At 44.2% G+C, this 17128-nt stretch overlaps 2 protein-coding genes across 5 annotated transcripts in view; both read right to left on the bottom strand.

Annotated features, from left to right (window-relative positions):
• Nucleotides 1-355: 355 nt before the first annotated feature.
• Nucleotides 356-10464, bottom strand: LOC129860683 (lysine-specific demethylase 9-like). Its single transcript, XM_055931327.1, has 7 exons — nucleotides 9763-10464; nucleotides 8858-9489; nucleotides 6011-6148; nucleotides 4418-4560; nucleotides 3235-3402; nucleotides 2861-2969; nucleotides 356-2432 (listed from the first exon to the last, which is right to left on the bottom strand). The coding sequence occupies exons 1-7, from the start codon at nucleotides 10331-10333 to the stop codon at nucleotides 1824-1826; spliced, it is 2370 nt and encodes a 789-aa protein (XP_055787302.1). The 5' UTR covers nucleotides 10334-10464; the 3' UTR covers nucleotides 356-1823.
• Nucleotides 10465-10914: 450 nt separating this feature from the next.
• Nucleotides 10915-17128, bottom strand: part of LOC129860681 (membrane-associated guanylate kinase, WW and PDZ domain-containing protein 3-like) — a 188099-nt gene continuing 181885 nt past the window's right edge. For 2 of the 4 annotated variants that reach the window (XM_055931320.1, XM_055931321.1), the window contains 4 exons: nucleotides 16688-16763; nucleotides 16345-16482; nucleotides 15901-16039; nucleotides 10915-14203 (listed from right to left, as the gene is read on the bottom strand). In XM_055931320.1, the coding sequence (XP_055787295.1) occupies nucleotides 13152-14203; nucleotides 15901-16039; nucleotides 16345-16482; nucleotides 16688-16763 (1405 nt within the window). In that variant the 3' untranslated portion in view covers nucleotides 10915-13151. The other 2 variants (XM_055931323.1, XM_055931322.1) reach the window with 2 other exon arrangements.

Genomic DNA, 17128 nt, shown 5'->3' with positions numbered 1-17128 from the left:
TGTTATATCCAGATAGTTTTACATGCTGTTTGATTTTGTTTGTTTGTGTAGTCTACTTTTGATCCAGACAAAAGCTAGATCTACACCTGCACTGTTCAGTGTGAATGTTACCCACCACGATGGGACAACTATTTTTAGGATAAATATATTTGTACCGGTAATATTTTTAGTGGAGGTGTGAGATAAGACAGATACTGTACGTACATCACGTTCATTGTGTGTGTAAGTTGGTGGATGTGTTTTCTATACGGGCTATAATTTAAAAGCAAAGCCAAGACCTATTGCTGTAAATTTACCCATTGATGAGGATCACTGATTTCTTCTCTATAATGCTTACAAAAGTAATGCCACTCAGTTGTTTCATACATAATACAGGCATACAGTTATTTATTTTTTTAAACACAGGAAAAGTTGATGCATTCCATTGTGTGTTTTCAACTCAATTTACATGACTGATCACACTTTTAATAACATAATTCTATTAAATGTAACTTATTATTTTTACCCAAAAAACTGTCTTGACTTTTTGTTACACAACATCGTAAAAAAGAAATCTCTCTCATGAATTAAAATACAAACATCAACAACAGTAATTATTTGTATTAACACTACACATAGCATGCCTTGGTCATCAGCCACACTCCACACCGCAGCAGAATATGACAAAGCTCAAAAGAAACCATAGCTGGGTCGTTCCACTAAATATTTTAAGTAGAAAATGTTCACCAATATAGAATTAGTTAAATCCTGTTATATTCAAATAAGTGCCCTTCAATATAGACAATATGGTGAATTCAATAAATCTTTTTTTTTTTTTTTTTTTTAATAAAGAATTACTAAAGTGCTACAATTCAGCATTTTGACATGTCCCTCAATCAACCCTGTGTCACTTTCAGGGAGATTTTAACCCACTTAACCCCAAACTTTCTCCAAGTTTTCACCATAATTGTTAAGTCCTTGTTATTTTGTTGCTTTGACAAAGTAATTTCTGAGAATTATTATTTATGTGATCAGAGGTTCCTTTGTCTGTCCCTCATTTTAAGGTCGACCCTGTTACGTGAACTGAACTCGTTTTAATCTGATGAAACTATTCCTATTTTTTTTTTAATTCAAAAGAAACATTGAACATCTAATAATCAAATCATTGTTTTTAAAGCAGGTAACAACCCTGAATCCATTGATAGACAGACTAGGATGTTTTAAAATGTGGTGAAACTTGCATTCAATTGCCACTCCCTGTTGTAAACAATAAGTTTCCATTTCCCCTGTCAGGAGAGGATTTATGGCTGACTTAAGATGAAATCGTCAACCCTGTCCCTTTATTTTGCACTTAATAGACACTTACTATATATATTTTTTTTATTTAACCTTTTGAGATGGGAAAACATGTCCTTTAAAAACCAATTAGGCAGTGTACATGATATATACCATGGTACTCTATCTTGACCGGTAAAGCGAGTTTCTTCGGTAACTCATGAAAAAAGTGAATAAACTCCCCAGAGGGATCGAAGTTTCAGTTACTAAAACAACACTGACACTTTTTTCTGACAAATCTTTCTAAATTTAAATGACACACTTCGGCTCAGAAGAAATAAATCTGGGCTTGTCTCAAACTGCATTTACACATAAAAATAATACATTATAGTTGGAATAATTTAAAAGGAAAAGGTTCAACAATTTCAAGAAAAAAGAAAGAAAATCCTTTTAATTATTTTTTTTTTTACATAGGAATGTCAGTCATAAATGCACACAGTTGCACTCCTTTAAATAAGCTCCTCTACCTCAGAGGGTAAAGTAGGTAAAGGAGTAAAGGTGAGCGGAGGTCATTTGAGGAAGTCAGTGGGGCAGTGACGCTGTACATCATGGTAGGGTCGGGGGGAGTTGTAGTTTAGACCAGGAGGAGGACGGACCAGGGCCTGTGGAAGCCTGGGCTCCAGTGTGGGGGGGTTAGAACCAGAAGAGACAGGTGGCAGGGGGCTGATGCCTGGGTAGGGAGGTCGCAGGTGGGCAGACTTGGCAGACTGAGGAGGGGCTGGTTGGGGCTCTCTGGGTGGAGTAGCAGGCTTCTGAAACACTGGTTCCTCTGTCTTGGCCACCCCTCCCTGGGTCCTGTCTCTCTGTGCTGGACCAGCGCAGTGGAGCACTTTGGCATCTGACTGGGCCGGGGAGAGGGAGGATGAAAATATTTTACCTGATGTTATGTTCTGGTCGTTGGGCTTGTGTTGGGCGTGCTCCCCCCCGTCCTTCTCCTCATGGTACTGTCTGAGGCGGATGTGCCAGGCCAGGCTGCAGACTGCCGAGACAGTCTTGAACTGGTGGATAACGTTCCGGGGGATGAAGTAGATGTCGTCGTCACACAGCTGCACGCGGACATAGCGGATGCCCTCCCGCCTCAGCTGGTTCAGCTTGGCATCGTCCACCCACTGGACACACTGCAGGGAGATGAGGATTACGGGTAGGCCTACCTGATCCTCCTAATTTCTCCTCATTGTAAAACGAGGATTACTCCCACAAAACACCATGTTGTTCACTGTGTCAACGGTTTTCGGCCATTGACCTTTTTTTAATCCTGATCCTTCCCAAACATAAAAAGTAAGCCTGACGTGTCTGGTATCAAGGTCAACACTTACGAACTCTCGAAAATGAAGATCATACACGTCTGGTCATTCTCTGTGGCCAAAATTAAGCCTCTCGTTACGCTAACTAAAGCTCTAAACTAACTCACTAAATGGCATATTATGTCATCTCCGCTGAAGCTTTCTGCATTAAAATCGGACATTTGACCAGCTATCATCCCACACAGAGAAGAATCATGCATCACCATAACATGTTAAAGATTCAATGAGAGCTCAGTTCCTACCTGAGACACGGGGGGCTCGTACAGATCCAGCTGCAGCCTCTGGACCACATCGTTAAAGTCCTCCGCGTGGAAACACACCGCATCTTTGGTTATCCTTGGACGCTCAGTCCTGTTGATCAAAGAGCCGTCACAATAGTTAGCTCACCGGACATATGGATCACACCTAAATAAATGTTGATACAAATCAGGAAAACTCAGTGGTTTATAACAAATAACAGGCATCCTTTATGACAACAGTATCACTGGATGAAGCTTCCCAAACGGGAATTCTTTCACCAGTACATTCATACTGCATTGCAGCTGAGAGCAGAGCCGAATGAATGCCACACACTTCATCAACACTCATCATTCCCCAAACGTTACTAGAAACCCACCACTCTCCAAACTGCACAGCCTTCAGCACGCCCACTGCTGCCGTACTCTGCCAGTCAAAGCTCTGGCCCACGTGGTCGGCATGAGCCCTGGTCCGGTCCTCGAACAGAACCTCTCTGGGCTCACTGGTCCTAGGCAGGTAGTGAAGGTTCTTTATCTCATTCATGGACCTGCAAGGAGGAGAGGGAGAGCAGGTAGTACTACAGTCATCCACCATAGCCGAAGTTAGCCGAAGTTACCCAGGGTAATGCAGGCTGAAATGACATCATGGCTAGAAGGGCCAAGTAGAGCTAAACCATTTAATGATCCTGAACTCTGGAAAACTACACTGACTATACAAAACATTAAGAACACCTGCTCTTTCCATGACATAGACTGATCAGGTGAATCCAGGTGGAAGTTATGATCCCTTATTGATGTCACTTATTGATGTTAAATCCACTTCAAATCACATTTTATTGGTCACATACACATGGTTGTGCTTCAAGTTCTGCAGTGCAGCAATATCTAACAGTTCCACAACAACTACCTAATACACACAAATCTAAGTAAAGGGATGGAATAGGAATATGTACATATACATTATTGGATGAGCAATGACAGAGCGGCATAGGCAAGATGCAATAGATGGTGTAAAATACAGTATATACATGTGGGAAGAGTAATGCAAGATATGTAAACATCATTATTAAAGTGGCATTAATAAAGTGACTAGTGATCCATTTGTTAGAATCAGTAGAGATGAAGGGGATGAGAAAGGTTAAAGAAAGATTTTTAAGCCTTGAGACGATTGAGACATGGACTGTATGTGTGCCATTCAGAGGGTGAATGGGCAAGACAGGCGCACCGTTTTGTGCCAGGCGCACAGGCGCACCGTTTTGTGTCAAGAACTGCAACACTGCTGAGTTTTTAAGCTCAACAGTTTCCTGTGTATATCAAGAATGGTCCACCGCACAAAGGACATCCAGCCAACTTGACACAACTGTGGGAAACATTGGAGTCAACATGGGCCAGCATCCCTGTGGAACGCTTTCAACACCTTGTAGTCCATTCCCTGACAAATTGAGGCTGTTCTGAAGTCAAAAGGGGGAGGGGGGGGGGGTATAACTCAATATTAGGAAGATGCTCTTAAATAGGCTTATACTGTATGTATTACTAAGATAAAAGTCTTGTCATGGGATCTACCTGCGCCTTTTGAAGGGAGACTTGGGCATGTCAGCAGTTGGCACCATCTGCTCGCCCGGCCGGACCCACATGATGGGTCCGTCATCACTCTGGGAACGACAGTCCAGCTTCAGACTGGAGAGACTGCCCCAAGGCAGGGTCATCTGGATGTACAAGACACAGAGGGTTAGAGCAACAAACTGTAATATATACTGTAATACACATAGCAGATTTGGAGTAATTCAAGATACGCACATTGAGACAGAAATACCAAGTAACAACCATTTCTGTCTCACTTTGTCTGTAAATTATATGTACTCTATTCACAAAAACATAAAATGAATCCATGTACACAGAACAAAAATCTAAAATCAACATGTAAAGTGTTGTTCCCATGTTTAATGAATTGAAATAAACAATCCCAGAAAAGTTTTATACACACAAGCATATTACTCAAAAATGTTGCACATTGTTTACATCCCTGTTAGTGAGTATTTCTACTTTGCCAAGATAATCAATCCACCTGACAGGTGTGGCATGTCAAGCAGCTGATTAAACAACATGATCATTACACAGGTGCACCTTGTGCTAGGGACAATAAAGGCCACTCTAAAACGTGCAGTTTTGTCACAACACAATGCCATGGATGTCATGTTTTGAGGGAGCGTGCAATTGGTATGCTGACTGCAGGAATGTCCACCAGAGCTGTTGCTAGATAATTTAATGTTAATTTCTCTACCACAAGCCACCTCCAACGTCGTTTTCGAGAATTTGGCAGTATGTCCAATCAGCTTCACAACCGCAGACCACGTGTATGGCGTTGCGTGGGTGAGCGATTTGCCATTGTGGCAGTGAGGTTATGGTATGGGCAGGCATAAGCTACGGACAACAGACACAACTGAATTTTATCAATGGCAGTTTGAATGCACAGAGATACCGTGACGAAATCCTGAGGCCCATTGTCGTGCCAGTCATCCGCCACCATCACCTCATATTTTGGCATGATAATGCATGGCCCCATGTCGCAAGGATCTGTACACAATTCCTGGAAGCTGAAAATGTTCCAGTTCTTCCATGGCCTGCATACAGACATATCACCCATTGAACATGTTTGGGATTTTCTGGATGGACGTATATGACAGCGTGTTCCAGTTCCCGCCAATATCCAGCATCTTCGCATAGCCATTGAAGAGGAGTGTGACAACATTCCACAATCAACAGCCTGATAAACTCTATGTGAAGGAGATGTTTCGTTCTCTGCATGAGGCAAATAGTGGTCAGACCAGATACTGACTGGTTTTCTGATCCATGTCCCTACCTTTTTTTTTTAAGGCTTCTGTGACCAACAGACGCATATCTGTATTCCCAGTCAATAGATCTAAGTTCTAAGTTCTAAGGAATTGATTTCAATTGACTGATTTCCTCATATGAACTGTAACGCAGCATAATCTTTGAAATTGTTGCATGATGCGTTTCTATTTTTGTTCAGTATATATGTTCTAAACTACTTACAAGGCCCAGTAGGCCAGTAAAACTGAATCCAACGACACTACATCTGTTAATGATAGGGTGAACTCAAAACAAAATCATCCCTGCCTTTTTCATCCGACTGACCTTTAGAAAGGGGGACTCCTCCAGCATGTCCAGGAACTCTGGGAAGTAGTCCCCCACCTCCTCAGCCATGGCTCCCACCAGACTGATCTGTCTCATAGGACCGGCCCTGTACGTCCCCGAGCAGTAGGTCCGACCCACCTGCAGACACACACAGAGGGAGAGGTCATGTTGATTTGGCTAAACCTGAAATGAATGCATTGCCAACACGGATTGGTTTTAGGATATATAATTAGGATATCGGATTAACACTGACCCGGCTGGATGGTTAGTTGAGCATGGAGCCGTGCAAGGCTTTCCAACATTTAGATAACGCTAGTTAGTGCAGTATAATCAAGCAGTGCCCTAAAGACAACATTCACCATGCATTAATTTAGCTCCCCAGAACCCATTAGTAGCCCTTGGATATTCCAGTGGAACAGCTGCATTAAATTAGGCCTAGGCTAATTGTCTGTGTAAACTGCACAGAGCACTGTGTGTGTGTGTGTGTGTGTGTGTGTGTGTGTGTGTGTGTGTGTGTGTATGTGTGTGTGTGTGTGTGTGTAGTGCTATCAGCCCTATGAAGGAAAGGAAAGGGGGATACCTAGTCAGTTGTACAACTGAATGCATTCAACTGAAATGTGTCTTCCGCATTTAACCCAACCCCTCTGAATCAGAGATTATGCGGGGGGCTCCCTTAATCAACATCCATGTCTTCTGTGCACGGGGAAAAGTGGAATGGAAGATGGCGCCGACGGAGATGGCAGCATCGCGACTAGCTCTTAGAAAACTTTGCAGTATTTTGTTTTTTTATGTACAATTTTTTTTACATCATTAGTTCAGGAAATGTTTTGTGTCATTACATACAGCCCGGGAAGAACTATTGGATATTAGAGCGGCGGTAACTCACCAGAACTACCTGCATTACGACCAGGAATATGACTTCCCTGGAGCAGATCCATTATCCACTCTCCCCAGAGCAATTGAACTTATTCCAGAGGCCAAAACATTGCTGGTTCGATTCAGGAGGCGCGCACACCACGCATCGCTTCAGAGTATATTACTCGCTAAAGTTCAGTCTCTGGATAACAAAGTTGATGAGCTTAGAACAAGGATTTCTTTCCAGAGAAACATACTTTGTTTCACGGAAACATGTCTCTCTGTCAGAGTCGGTAAAGCCAGCAGGATTCTCAGTACATCGCGCAGACAGGAATAGATCTCTCTCCGGGAAGCAGAAGGGCAGAACGGTGTGTTTCATGATTAACAACTCATGGTGTAATTGTAGTAACATACAGGAACAAGTCCTTTTGTTCACCCAACTAGAATACCTCACAATTAAATGCCAACCATATTATCCCAAGAGAATTCTCCCCCGTCATCGCCAAGGCCGTTTACATCCCACCTCAAGCAGAAACCTTGACGGCCCTCAAAGAACTTCACGGTGCAAACTGGAAACCACATATTCTCAGGCTGCATTTATTGTAGCTGGGGATTTTAACAAAGCAAATCTGAGGACTAGGCTGCCGAAGTTCTATCAATATATTGAATGTGCTAATCGCGGTACTAAGACTCTCGACCATTGCTATTCAAACTTCCGGAATGCTTACAAGGCCCTCCCCCCTCACTCCTTTCGGCAAATCTGACCACGACTCCATCTTGCTCCTCCCGTCCTATAGGCAGAAACTCAAACAGGAAGTGGCCGTGCTTCGTACTATTCAACACTGGTCTGCCCAATCGGAATCCACGCTTCAGGATTGTTTTGATCACGTGGACTGGAATATGTTCCGGGTAGCTTTCGAAAATAATCTAGATGCATACACGGATACAGTGACTGAGTTCATAAGGAAGGGTATAGGTGATGTAGTACCCACTGTGACTATTACAACCTACCGTAACCAGAAACCGTGGATAGATGGTAGCAGTCGCTCAAAACTGAAAGCGCGAACCACCGCATTTTACCATGGCAGGGCAACTGGTAATATGGCAGAACATAAACAGTGTAGTTATTCACTCCACAAGGCAATCAAACAAGCTAAATGTCAGTATAAAGATAAAGGGGAGTCGCAATTCAACGGCTCAGACAACGAGACGCATATGGCAGGGACTACAGACCATCACAGACTATAAAAGGAAAACCAGCCACGTCACCGAGACTGACGTCTTGCTTCCGGACCCGCTAAACACATTCTTAGATCCGCCCCAATAGATCCACAGACGATGCAATCGCCATCGCACTGCAAACTGCCCTATCCCATCTGGACAAGAGGAATACCTATGTAAGAATGCTGTTTATTGACTATAGCTCAACATTCAACACCATAGTACCATCCAAGCTCATCACTAAGTTCGAGGTCCTGGGCCTGAACCCCGCCCTGTGCACCTGGGTCCTGGACTTCCTGACGCACCGTCCCCAGGTGGTGAAGGTAGGAAACATCACCTTCACTCCGCTGATCCTCAACACTGGGGCCCCACAAGGGTGCATGCTCAGCCCCCTCCTGTATTCCCTGTTTACCCATGACTGTGTGGCCAAGCACACCTCCAACTCATGCCTCCATTATCAAGTTTGCAGACGACACAACAGTAGTAGGCTTGATTACCAAAGATGCTGAGACAGCCTACAGGGAGGAGGTGAGGCCTCTGGGAGTGTGGTGCCTGGAAAACACCCTCTCACTCAACATCAACAAAACAAAGGAGATGATTGTTGGACTTCAGGAAACAGCAGAGGGTGCACCCCCCTATCTACATCGACAGGACTGCAGTGGGGAAGATGAAAAGCTTCATGTTCCTTGGTGTACACATGATGACTAACTGAAATGGAGGTCACTGACAGGTCACTGACAGGCCATTTCCATTATGTTTTTAATACTATACCTGAGAGTGGAAGTTTGCGATAGTAGTGGTCTCTATATCCTTCTTCCCCAGGATCTCCATCTTGACCGGCGTGGAGGGGAAGTTGAAGGCAAAGTAGTCCAGGAAGTCAGGTAGGAAGGCAGCAGCCCCGTGCACCACAGCCAGGGCGTAGCGGGCTGCCCCTCGGGGTCTCTCAGAGAAGGCCAGCTCTAGGAACTCCTGGGTGAAGCGCTCCATCTCCACGGGCCGTAGAGAGGACAGCTCATCAGCGTAGGCGTGCAGGACCGACGCGCCGCCGTTGGCCTGGCGCTCCTCGTGGATGAAGCGTCCGTAGATGGTGCCTGTCTGTAGAGATGAGCTGCGGATGAAGTGGTCTTGGGGGGACAGGAAGGGGGGGTGGGTGTGGTTGTGTACCCCTTTAGGAGTGTGGTGGTTGTTGGGGCCTGTACCAGGCTGGCAGTGTTTCCCCTCCTTCACATGGCCAAGGCGAGCTGAAGGACTGTGGTCAGCCAGACCTCCATACACAGTCTGGACCTCCTTGTTGAATGTGCGGATCTTCTTACCACGCTCATCCTCACGACGCCTCCTCTTCTTCTTCCTCTTCCTCAACAGGTACACCTCCAGGGACTGGCTGTTCTCATCATGAGGGGGCTCTGGAGGTAGGAAGACGATAGCTCATTACCATGCACATCATTTGTCCATACCAAAATTGCAATTGGTTCACAACTACGAGTATGCAAAACATCATCACCTGTTTACGCACCTTGCATGTGCATCACCTGGCTGCTTCTTTTCAATGTGTAAACAAACAGATTAGTCCGTTTGTCTGCCTTAATTGTAAGCTTGCATACGATTCAAGCAATTAAGAGTGGTGACATTAAGAATTAATATAATAGAATGGAATAGAATATGTAAGAATAACCTACCTTTATTTTTCTTACATAGGCCTACTCCATGTTTCACGTTAGCCTCTGTGTTTTCCTTCTTGAGTTTGAGCTCATTCTCACTGTGCTTTTCCTTGTTCTCCTGTATCTTGGCCTTGGGCTTGGCCACTTTGAGGGGCGCGAAAGTGAACTGTCCAGGCGGCAGAACCGTTTTTTTTTTCCTGTCCAACTTGGCTGCTGCAGATATCACCTTCTGCTTAGGCAGAGGAGGTTGAGGTTGCGTGTCCTTTGCGCCTTTGGTGTTGTTGTGGTGATGGTGCTGATAATGCTGGTGGTGGTGGTGCAGAGTATGTTTTTCGGTGCTGGAGTTGCGTGGTTGTGGTTGACCATTCTGATGCGGCTGGTGTATTCGCTGCTGTTGAACATCTTGCGGGTGATGGTGGTGATGATGATGATGGAGCTTCACTTTCTTTTCGGATGAACGCTGGCGTTTATCCGCTGACGGTGACAGCTCCCTCTTGTTCTTTTTCTTCTTTTCTTTGGCTAATTTACCAAGACTGTCCCTTACATTATTTTCTACTTTAATACGGCCCAAATCGACCTGTGCAGCCATTTTGCACGTATATTTAAATGGCTAGAAATTCATACTGCGCAACTCGATCTGAATTTGTAGTTCTTGTATGCATCCAGTGATCCTGTATTTGCAGTTTATTCACCCTTTCTGCTCTACCCGCACTTGATGCGCACGCTCAGTATGTGAGCTCTACGGGTTGTGTAGTTTTGGAGTTGCATGGGCTGTATGGGAGTTGAAGTTCCTTTTTGGGCAATACGTGCGTCTCTGCACGCAATCACTACAGCTGACGTAATGTTTTCTATAACCTGAGCGCCTCTGACAGATAGCCTACTGAATGTCTGTCCCGCGCTATGGCGCGCACTGTTCAAAACGTTTCAAATGTAATTTGGTAATGAGCTGTCTGTTCTATGCATATCATGTTTTTCTAAAAACATTGATTCTATAATATATTCTGCATATTGTATTTGCAAATAAAGCTGCATAGTTATTTTGAAACTTTCAAATATTTCAAATAAAATAATTTTACTCAAGAATGAAAATTGGGTACTTTTTCCACCACTGGTTATTACAGTAGACAGGATAGATTAATTGTACCATTAAATACACTTTACACAAAGGAATATGTTTATGTTTTCAAACTTTATTTATCAGTGCATGAACAGAATGCCATGACCAGATTACTTCCTCTCACCATTTTATTTTCTTCTTAATTACTTAAAAAAATAATAGAGCGATTTACATAATTTTTTGGGAATGAAGGTAAGTATTTATACAGGTGCTGTACAATTTATAAACATTTACAACTACCACATAATGTAGAGACCAAAAGGCTGTTCTGTTGAAGCAATGCAAGGCCACATTATTATAGACATACGTGACATGAACAATAAGGATGTAAAAAGGAAACTATATATAACTGTGACGAGTTAATCAAAATCAGTATACTTTTCTAAGATTTTATCAAGATAGAGCAAAATGGGAATTGAACTACACCACAGGACTAATCCGTTTCTCAATAGATTTTCATTTAAAAGCTATTCCATATATTGTGAGTGCATAATTCAATGCAGTATGTAGTCCCTTGTTTTCCATGGTTGCTAGGAAGAGAAGACTGCTTTGTTTAACAGACTTTAAGCTGGACACACAAACATAAGGTTTTAGTAGATTTTTTCATACATGCTACATAATTTATACCATAAAACAGAGTAGGCTATATCATAACAATTGTTTAAAATGATGTTGTGGTCGTGAACCTCAGGTTTCAGGGATTCTGACTGTTTCTTTACTTCCTCCAGGAGAGGGCACTATAGTCTAAAGTGTATCAGAATAAACCAGGATATGTTTGGTATTACCTGGGTATTACTGTAGTCTTTAGATGTATTGAATATTAACATATTGGACTGGTGCACAATTCAAAGCACATTTTGATGTGCACGTTAGAATAAGAAAATCTGCGGTGTCACAAAAAAATGCAAAGGTCTCAACTTTTAACGTCAATCTGTTTATACAGCTAATTTAACCCCACATTTAGATTAGGAAACACCTTGCTAAATAAGACACATGAGATAAGGTACAGTCAAAGCTACAGCAATATCTAAAATAAATACCTGTCAGCTTATAGTAGACACATTTTGCCAGAAGACCTTAAATAGCTGCTTACAATAAACAACATCAAGGATTAAGGATGGAACAGGCTGTGAATGGATAGAAATAGAATGTATAGGGATCATAGACTGACATACACAATTATCTAGTAGTCCATATGTCATTTACGTGGCTCATCCAACATGGCGGCACAGTTCAATTGATACAGTGATGAATATGTATTGTAATGTACACTAGAACACAGTAGTCATGAGCAATATTTGAAGTACTCCCACAGGTGTCTATGTGGCTAAAAAACACATTTACATTTTCAGTGGTTATGTCTCTTCTACACATTCTATTTCTATGCTTAGCTCACTACATCCAAATGTAGCATATGACTACGTAGATAGTGTATATATATATATATATATATATATATATATATATATATATATATATATATATATATATTCTTTGTCATAGTTCATCTCAATAAATTACAATATGCTTCATAATAAACACACGTGTAGCAGTAAGTAAACAATATACCTAACCACAAGTGTATGGTCATCAGATAGATGCATATAAAGCTTTGTCGTAATGATCTAAAATCTACTGCAAAGCTGATAACAGCGATTCAGAGTCTACACAGAGAGCATGACTGGACTGGATATGGACAGACAATTATTGAAAACCCAACCCCCTTCATCTTCCAGTGACTCAAGGAGTAATCACCATCACCTCTTTTATACATCCATCAGGGACATAGCAGTGGATCAATCCCACGAGGAACACAAAACGCTGAGTGATTGCCTGGATACGAGCCCATATTTCAAACCTTCATACAGAGTGACAAACACCATCCTTCATCAAAGCCTCCTTTCATTACCGACAAAAGAGTTTCACAGAAAGGATTATACAGGACATGAACCAACTCCCTTCCCAGCATGTCCGAGTCTCTGATTGGCACAAAACAGATTGGATTTCACTGTCCTTCACATCAGACAGGCACCCACCGCCATTGCAGAGCCACGAACTGACTGCACTTTGAACATTAAGACAGCCTGGAAGGTTGGCTGAGGCAAACTGTGAAAAGAAGCATTGATATGCAATAGGAGGCAATGTGATGATGAGGAGTAACACAGTGATGCAAAATAACCTCAATCCCCTACACTCCTCATTGGTCCATTCTAAATATCATCAATGCAGATGAGCAGAACTGTAGTCTTGTATGTATCTGTTATGGACGGGTTAGTCCATCTACGACGCATCAGTTACCCTCCGCATGAGGGTGGATCTTGGCTGAGCTGGGGACCTTCCACGGCCCTGGGGTGATGGTGGCCGGTTTCTTACTGCCGGGGTTCCCGTTATATGTGTGCTCCTGGATAGCAGCACTACTTGTGCTACCCCTGGTATCACTCGGATTCTCTTCCTCCGCCGCCTCTCTGTGTTTGCCCTCTCTTCCCTCTCTCCGACCCCCCTCTCTACGATGCAGGGTTCCGCCCTCAGAGTCTGGCCGTGCCTTCTCCCTCTGTGTCTGGGAGTGGGATCTATGAGGCGCCACCTCCCTGTCCGTCCTACGGCGCTCGCTGGTTCCCCAACTTTCACTCTCCCTCTCCTGTCTGCGAGAGGGGTCCTCCTCCTGATTACTCCTCCTCCTCTCTCTCCCCTGCGTGCCCTCTCCAGAGGCCGGGTTGGAGCTGGGATGCTGCTGCCCTCCAGAACGCTGACCCTCATCCTGGCCCTTTGAGGGCTGCCTGGAGACTCCTGCCTCTGGATCCCTCCTAGCGGTAGTCTTCCTGGGGCTGGAAGAGCGTCCCTCTCTGCCCTCCCGGCGCTCTCTCTGGCCGTGGCTGTGGGCCTTCCTCTCCCTTCTTATGTCTCCCTCTAAAGACCCGTTCTTGTTTTCAACAGTCTCTGCCTGGCTTCGGTCTCCTCTGTCTGTCTTCCTGGGGCTCTGGGAGCGCTCTTTGGTATCAGCCCGGGCTTCTGTGGCTCTCTTGGGGCTAGCATGCTTGTTGCTGTGGGACATGGAGTCACTCTTCTTGGGGAGGGTGTTGGGACTGGTGTGTCCCCTGTGGTGGTGAGGCTGCTGCCCTCTGGCCTTGTTGGGCTCCAGCAGCTTGGAGGGGGAGGGGGCAGCAGCAGCGGACATGTCCCAGTCAGAGGGCTCTTCGGGGGCAGTGGTGTTGGCGGACGAGGGTGGGGACAGCTCTGAGGTAGACAGGGAGATGGAGGATGGAGAAGCAGGGGATGACTGCTCGTCGGATGCAGAGAGTCTTGGAAAGCTTGAGGGTGAAATGTTCACTTTCTCCTTCATACCTGGAATAAAGGCATTGAGTCATAGTGAATGAGAAATGAAACGGTTTCACCTCTAGCTAACTGAGAGAAAGAAAAAAAACAGATTGTGATATTGAAGCAGATTGGAAAGACAGTAGTTATATTAAAGTCTGGGATATATTGTATATTCAATATGTGAAGGTGGTGAAGTATCTTTAAATCTCTTAAAATCAGAGCACATATAACAATTAATTTCTCTCTATTTTCCCATTATAACCTTTCAAATATGGGCTTTTGAGTCAAATAGACAATATGAATCTGACATATGTATCAGTGGAGGCCAGTGACATCAAAGGGAGGTAGGTGCAAGGCTTTCTCCATAGTCGCACGGCTGACGTTTCAATTTCCCTCTCGGGCTGATAAGAGTAGCACTGGCGTGGTTGAGAGAGCAAAGATGTAGCGGAGAACCAGCAAGTGAGATGGACTTATTTGAGCTGAAATGGGGTTTTCCATTTCTATGAGGAACAACTCATAGAAATCCATTCTTATTCATCTCAGGACAGGAGAGAGTTGAAACCGGTGAATGCACACTCACGTTTTTAACATTTGCCCTCCTTCCATTGATCAACATCGAGTTAACGACTTTCTCCTGGTCTCAATCATTGTGATGTCGTGTGCGTTCAGTGGCGTCAGTGTTTGGGTTCTGTAATAACCTTAAAACAACCTCGGGGGCTCTAGAGCCACGTCGTACTCCAGCATGGTTCTCAGGCCCCAATTCAATCAATTGCAGATAAAGGAAAACTGCAGTTTCACTCAGAATGCTAACTCTATTTTAAGGACATGATTGGTTTTGTCCTTGAGAAAAACAACGTGTCTTTTCATGGTAAACACCTCCAGTACCACATTAACATTCAGAGGGAACCTGTACTGTAGTGCAATTTCCTTTATCTATCATTGATTGAATTCAGGCCTTAGTTAGTAAACTTGTTTCCCCAGAGCCACTGCCTCCGTTCAGACCCCCTCCTGCAGGTCACAGTTAGAGAAGCTCTCATCCTATGAGGCCTTGTCTGGGCATAGGGCTGTTATGAGAGGAGCTGTCCAGTTCTGATTGAGGGGGCAAGGAGGAGAGATAGACAGAAGCTAATTTTAAAAGGAGAGAACAGAGGCAAAGAGGAGGAGAGAGGAGAACGAGGTGGTTTACCAAGGTTATTAGGGACAGACCAAGAAAAGCAGTGAGGCCACTAGTGATGCTCTGGTTTCATGTAGAAGCACAGGGTGGAGGAAGAAGAGTTCACACCTACAGGGAGGAAGAAGACAGAGAGAGAGAGAGAACAGTGCCAGGACAGCCAGACAGAGAGGTAGAGCCAGATAGATAGAGCGGTATAAAGCGAGAGAGAGAGAGAAAGATAAAGAGAGACGCCTGCAACAGCCTTCACATGCAAAAAAGGGAAGTACTGTAAAAGCTGGGTTATAATGTGTGTGTGTGTGTATTTTGGAAGGAGTAGTAATAGTGTTTGAGCAGTGTTGAGACCCTACAAGTAGAATAAATACTATTCTAGAAATACAATACTAGAAACGCATATGGTTAGTCCATGGTCAGTCTTCTATACGTATGTGCAGTAAGTGTCTGAGTAGGCTGTGTGTCGAGTTCAGATTCTAATTCTCTGGTTGAGAACATGGTCACTCTTCCGTGTGTGTTTGAGTAGAGTATTCGTCCTATTGAGTCCGAGGTCACTCACTGGGGTCGGGGACCCGGCCCAGGCCAGGTCTGAGGAGCAGCAGGACCTTAGTGCCCCCAGCCTGGATCAGCTCGATGGCCCGGGTGTGTGTGATGCCTTGGGTGGGCTCGCCATTGATCTCCACGATCTGATCTCCAACCTGTGGTAACAATACACACACGACATGACACGCATAACATCCCATAGGGATGGGTTAGGGGAGTGTTCAGTCGGAGTAGGTCGTCATAGTAAATACGAATTAGTTCTTAACTGACTTGCCTAGTTAAATAAAGGTTCAATCATTTTTTTTTAAACATTACAGTACAAACAGGCTAAACGAGTTAAAACAGGTTCTCTCTCACAGACGCCTTTCGTCACACATGTAGTTCTGTACCCATTCTCATAGAACGGACAGAAGAAGCCACCATTTATGAGAGCAAGTATTAACGCCCTGGGTTGACTCACGTGTATCCTGCCGTCCTTCAGTGCAGGGCCCTCCTCCGCCAGTCTCAGTATGAACAGGCCCATGTTGTACTCCTTCCCTCCGCGCAGACTGAAGCCAAACCCTCGCTGGCCTCGCTCCAGCTCCACGTGGAAACAGCCCTGATCCAGAGAAAATGAACATCTCTACCACGTTCAATTCAGTTATTCGGCTAACGTTTAGCTATAATGTCATGATATGTCATGAGGTTTATGATATTCAGGTACACAATATTGTTCCCTCATGGGTAGGAAAACAAACACAAACACAGCAATAAACAACGCACTAAAACACACAGGGTTTGACCGTTTATCGCCATAGCCTCACCTGCTTGGGGCCTGCGGTGATGAGTTGTCCCAGCTCGCTGGGTGGGACGGACTTAAACTCCACAGGGTCTTCATTCCTAAACAGTCACATACAAAACATCACAGTGTCAGTGTTCTCAGCATCTACAGTACCGGACAGGTTTCTTCCTTCACAGGGTTCTTAGTGTCTCTTTCCTTCAGTGTGATAATACAGCGTGGGGTAAATTGTATTTGCTGTAATTCTTCTGAAGAGACCAGCTGCTTGTTCTGTAAACTAAAGTAACCGCCCGTTGCAGAGCTTTACAGAGCTCATGACAATCAATTGTGGGAGCTGAGCGTCAGTGATATTAAAGAGTCTTTAAAAAAAAGTGTGCTTTCCCGGACCGCCTCTGTCTACGGGGAGAGTTTACATACTTAAGACTGCCGAGTCAACATCCTCCCTCTCTCGCTCGCCTTACTATCA

The sequence above is a fragment of the Salvelinus fontinalis genome, chromosome 8, assembly GCF_029448725.1.
Source record: "Salvelinus fontinalis isolate EN_2023a chromosome 8, ASM2944872v1, whole genome shotgun sequence".
NCBI lineage: Eukaryota > Metazoa > Chordata > Actinopteri > Salmoniformes > Salmonidae > Salvelinus > Salvelinus fontinalis.
The sequence above is the reverse complement of the archived record's forward strand: the minus strand, read 5'-3'. Positions and strand labels throughout refer to the sequence as shown.

What these genes read in the sequence shown, in the direction of transcription:
- LOC129860683 (XM_055931327.1), bottom strand. Translation starts at nt 10,333, where the DNA reads ATGGCTGCACAGGTCGATTTGGGCCGTATTAAAGTAGAAAATAATGTA. An exon ending in CCTATGTAAGAAAAATAAAG is followed by an intron (nt 9,490 to 9,762) that starts GTAGGTTATTCT and finishes TCCTACCTCCAG; the next exon opens with AGCCCCCTCATGATGAGAAC. An exon ending in AGGAGTCCCCCTTTCTAAAG is followed by an intron (nt 4,561 to 6,010) that starts GTCAGTCGGATG and finishes TTGTACATCCAG; the next exon opens with ATGACCCTGCCTTGGGGCAG.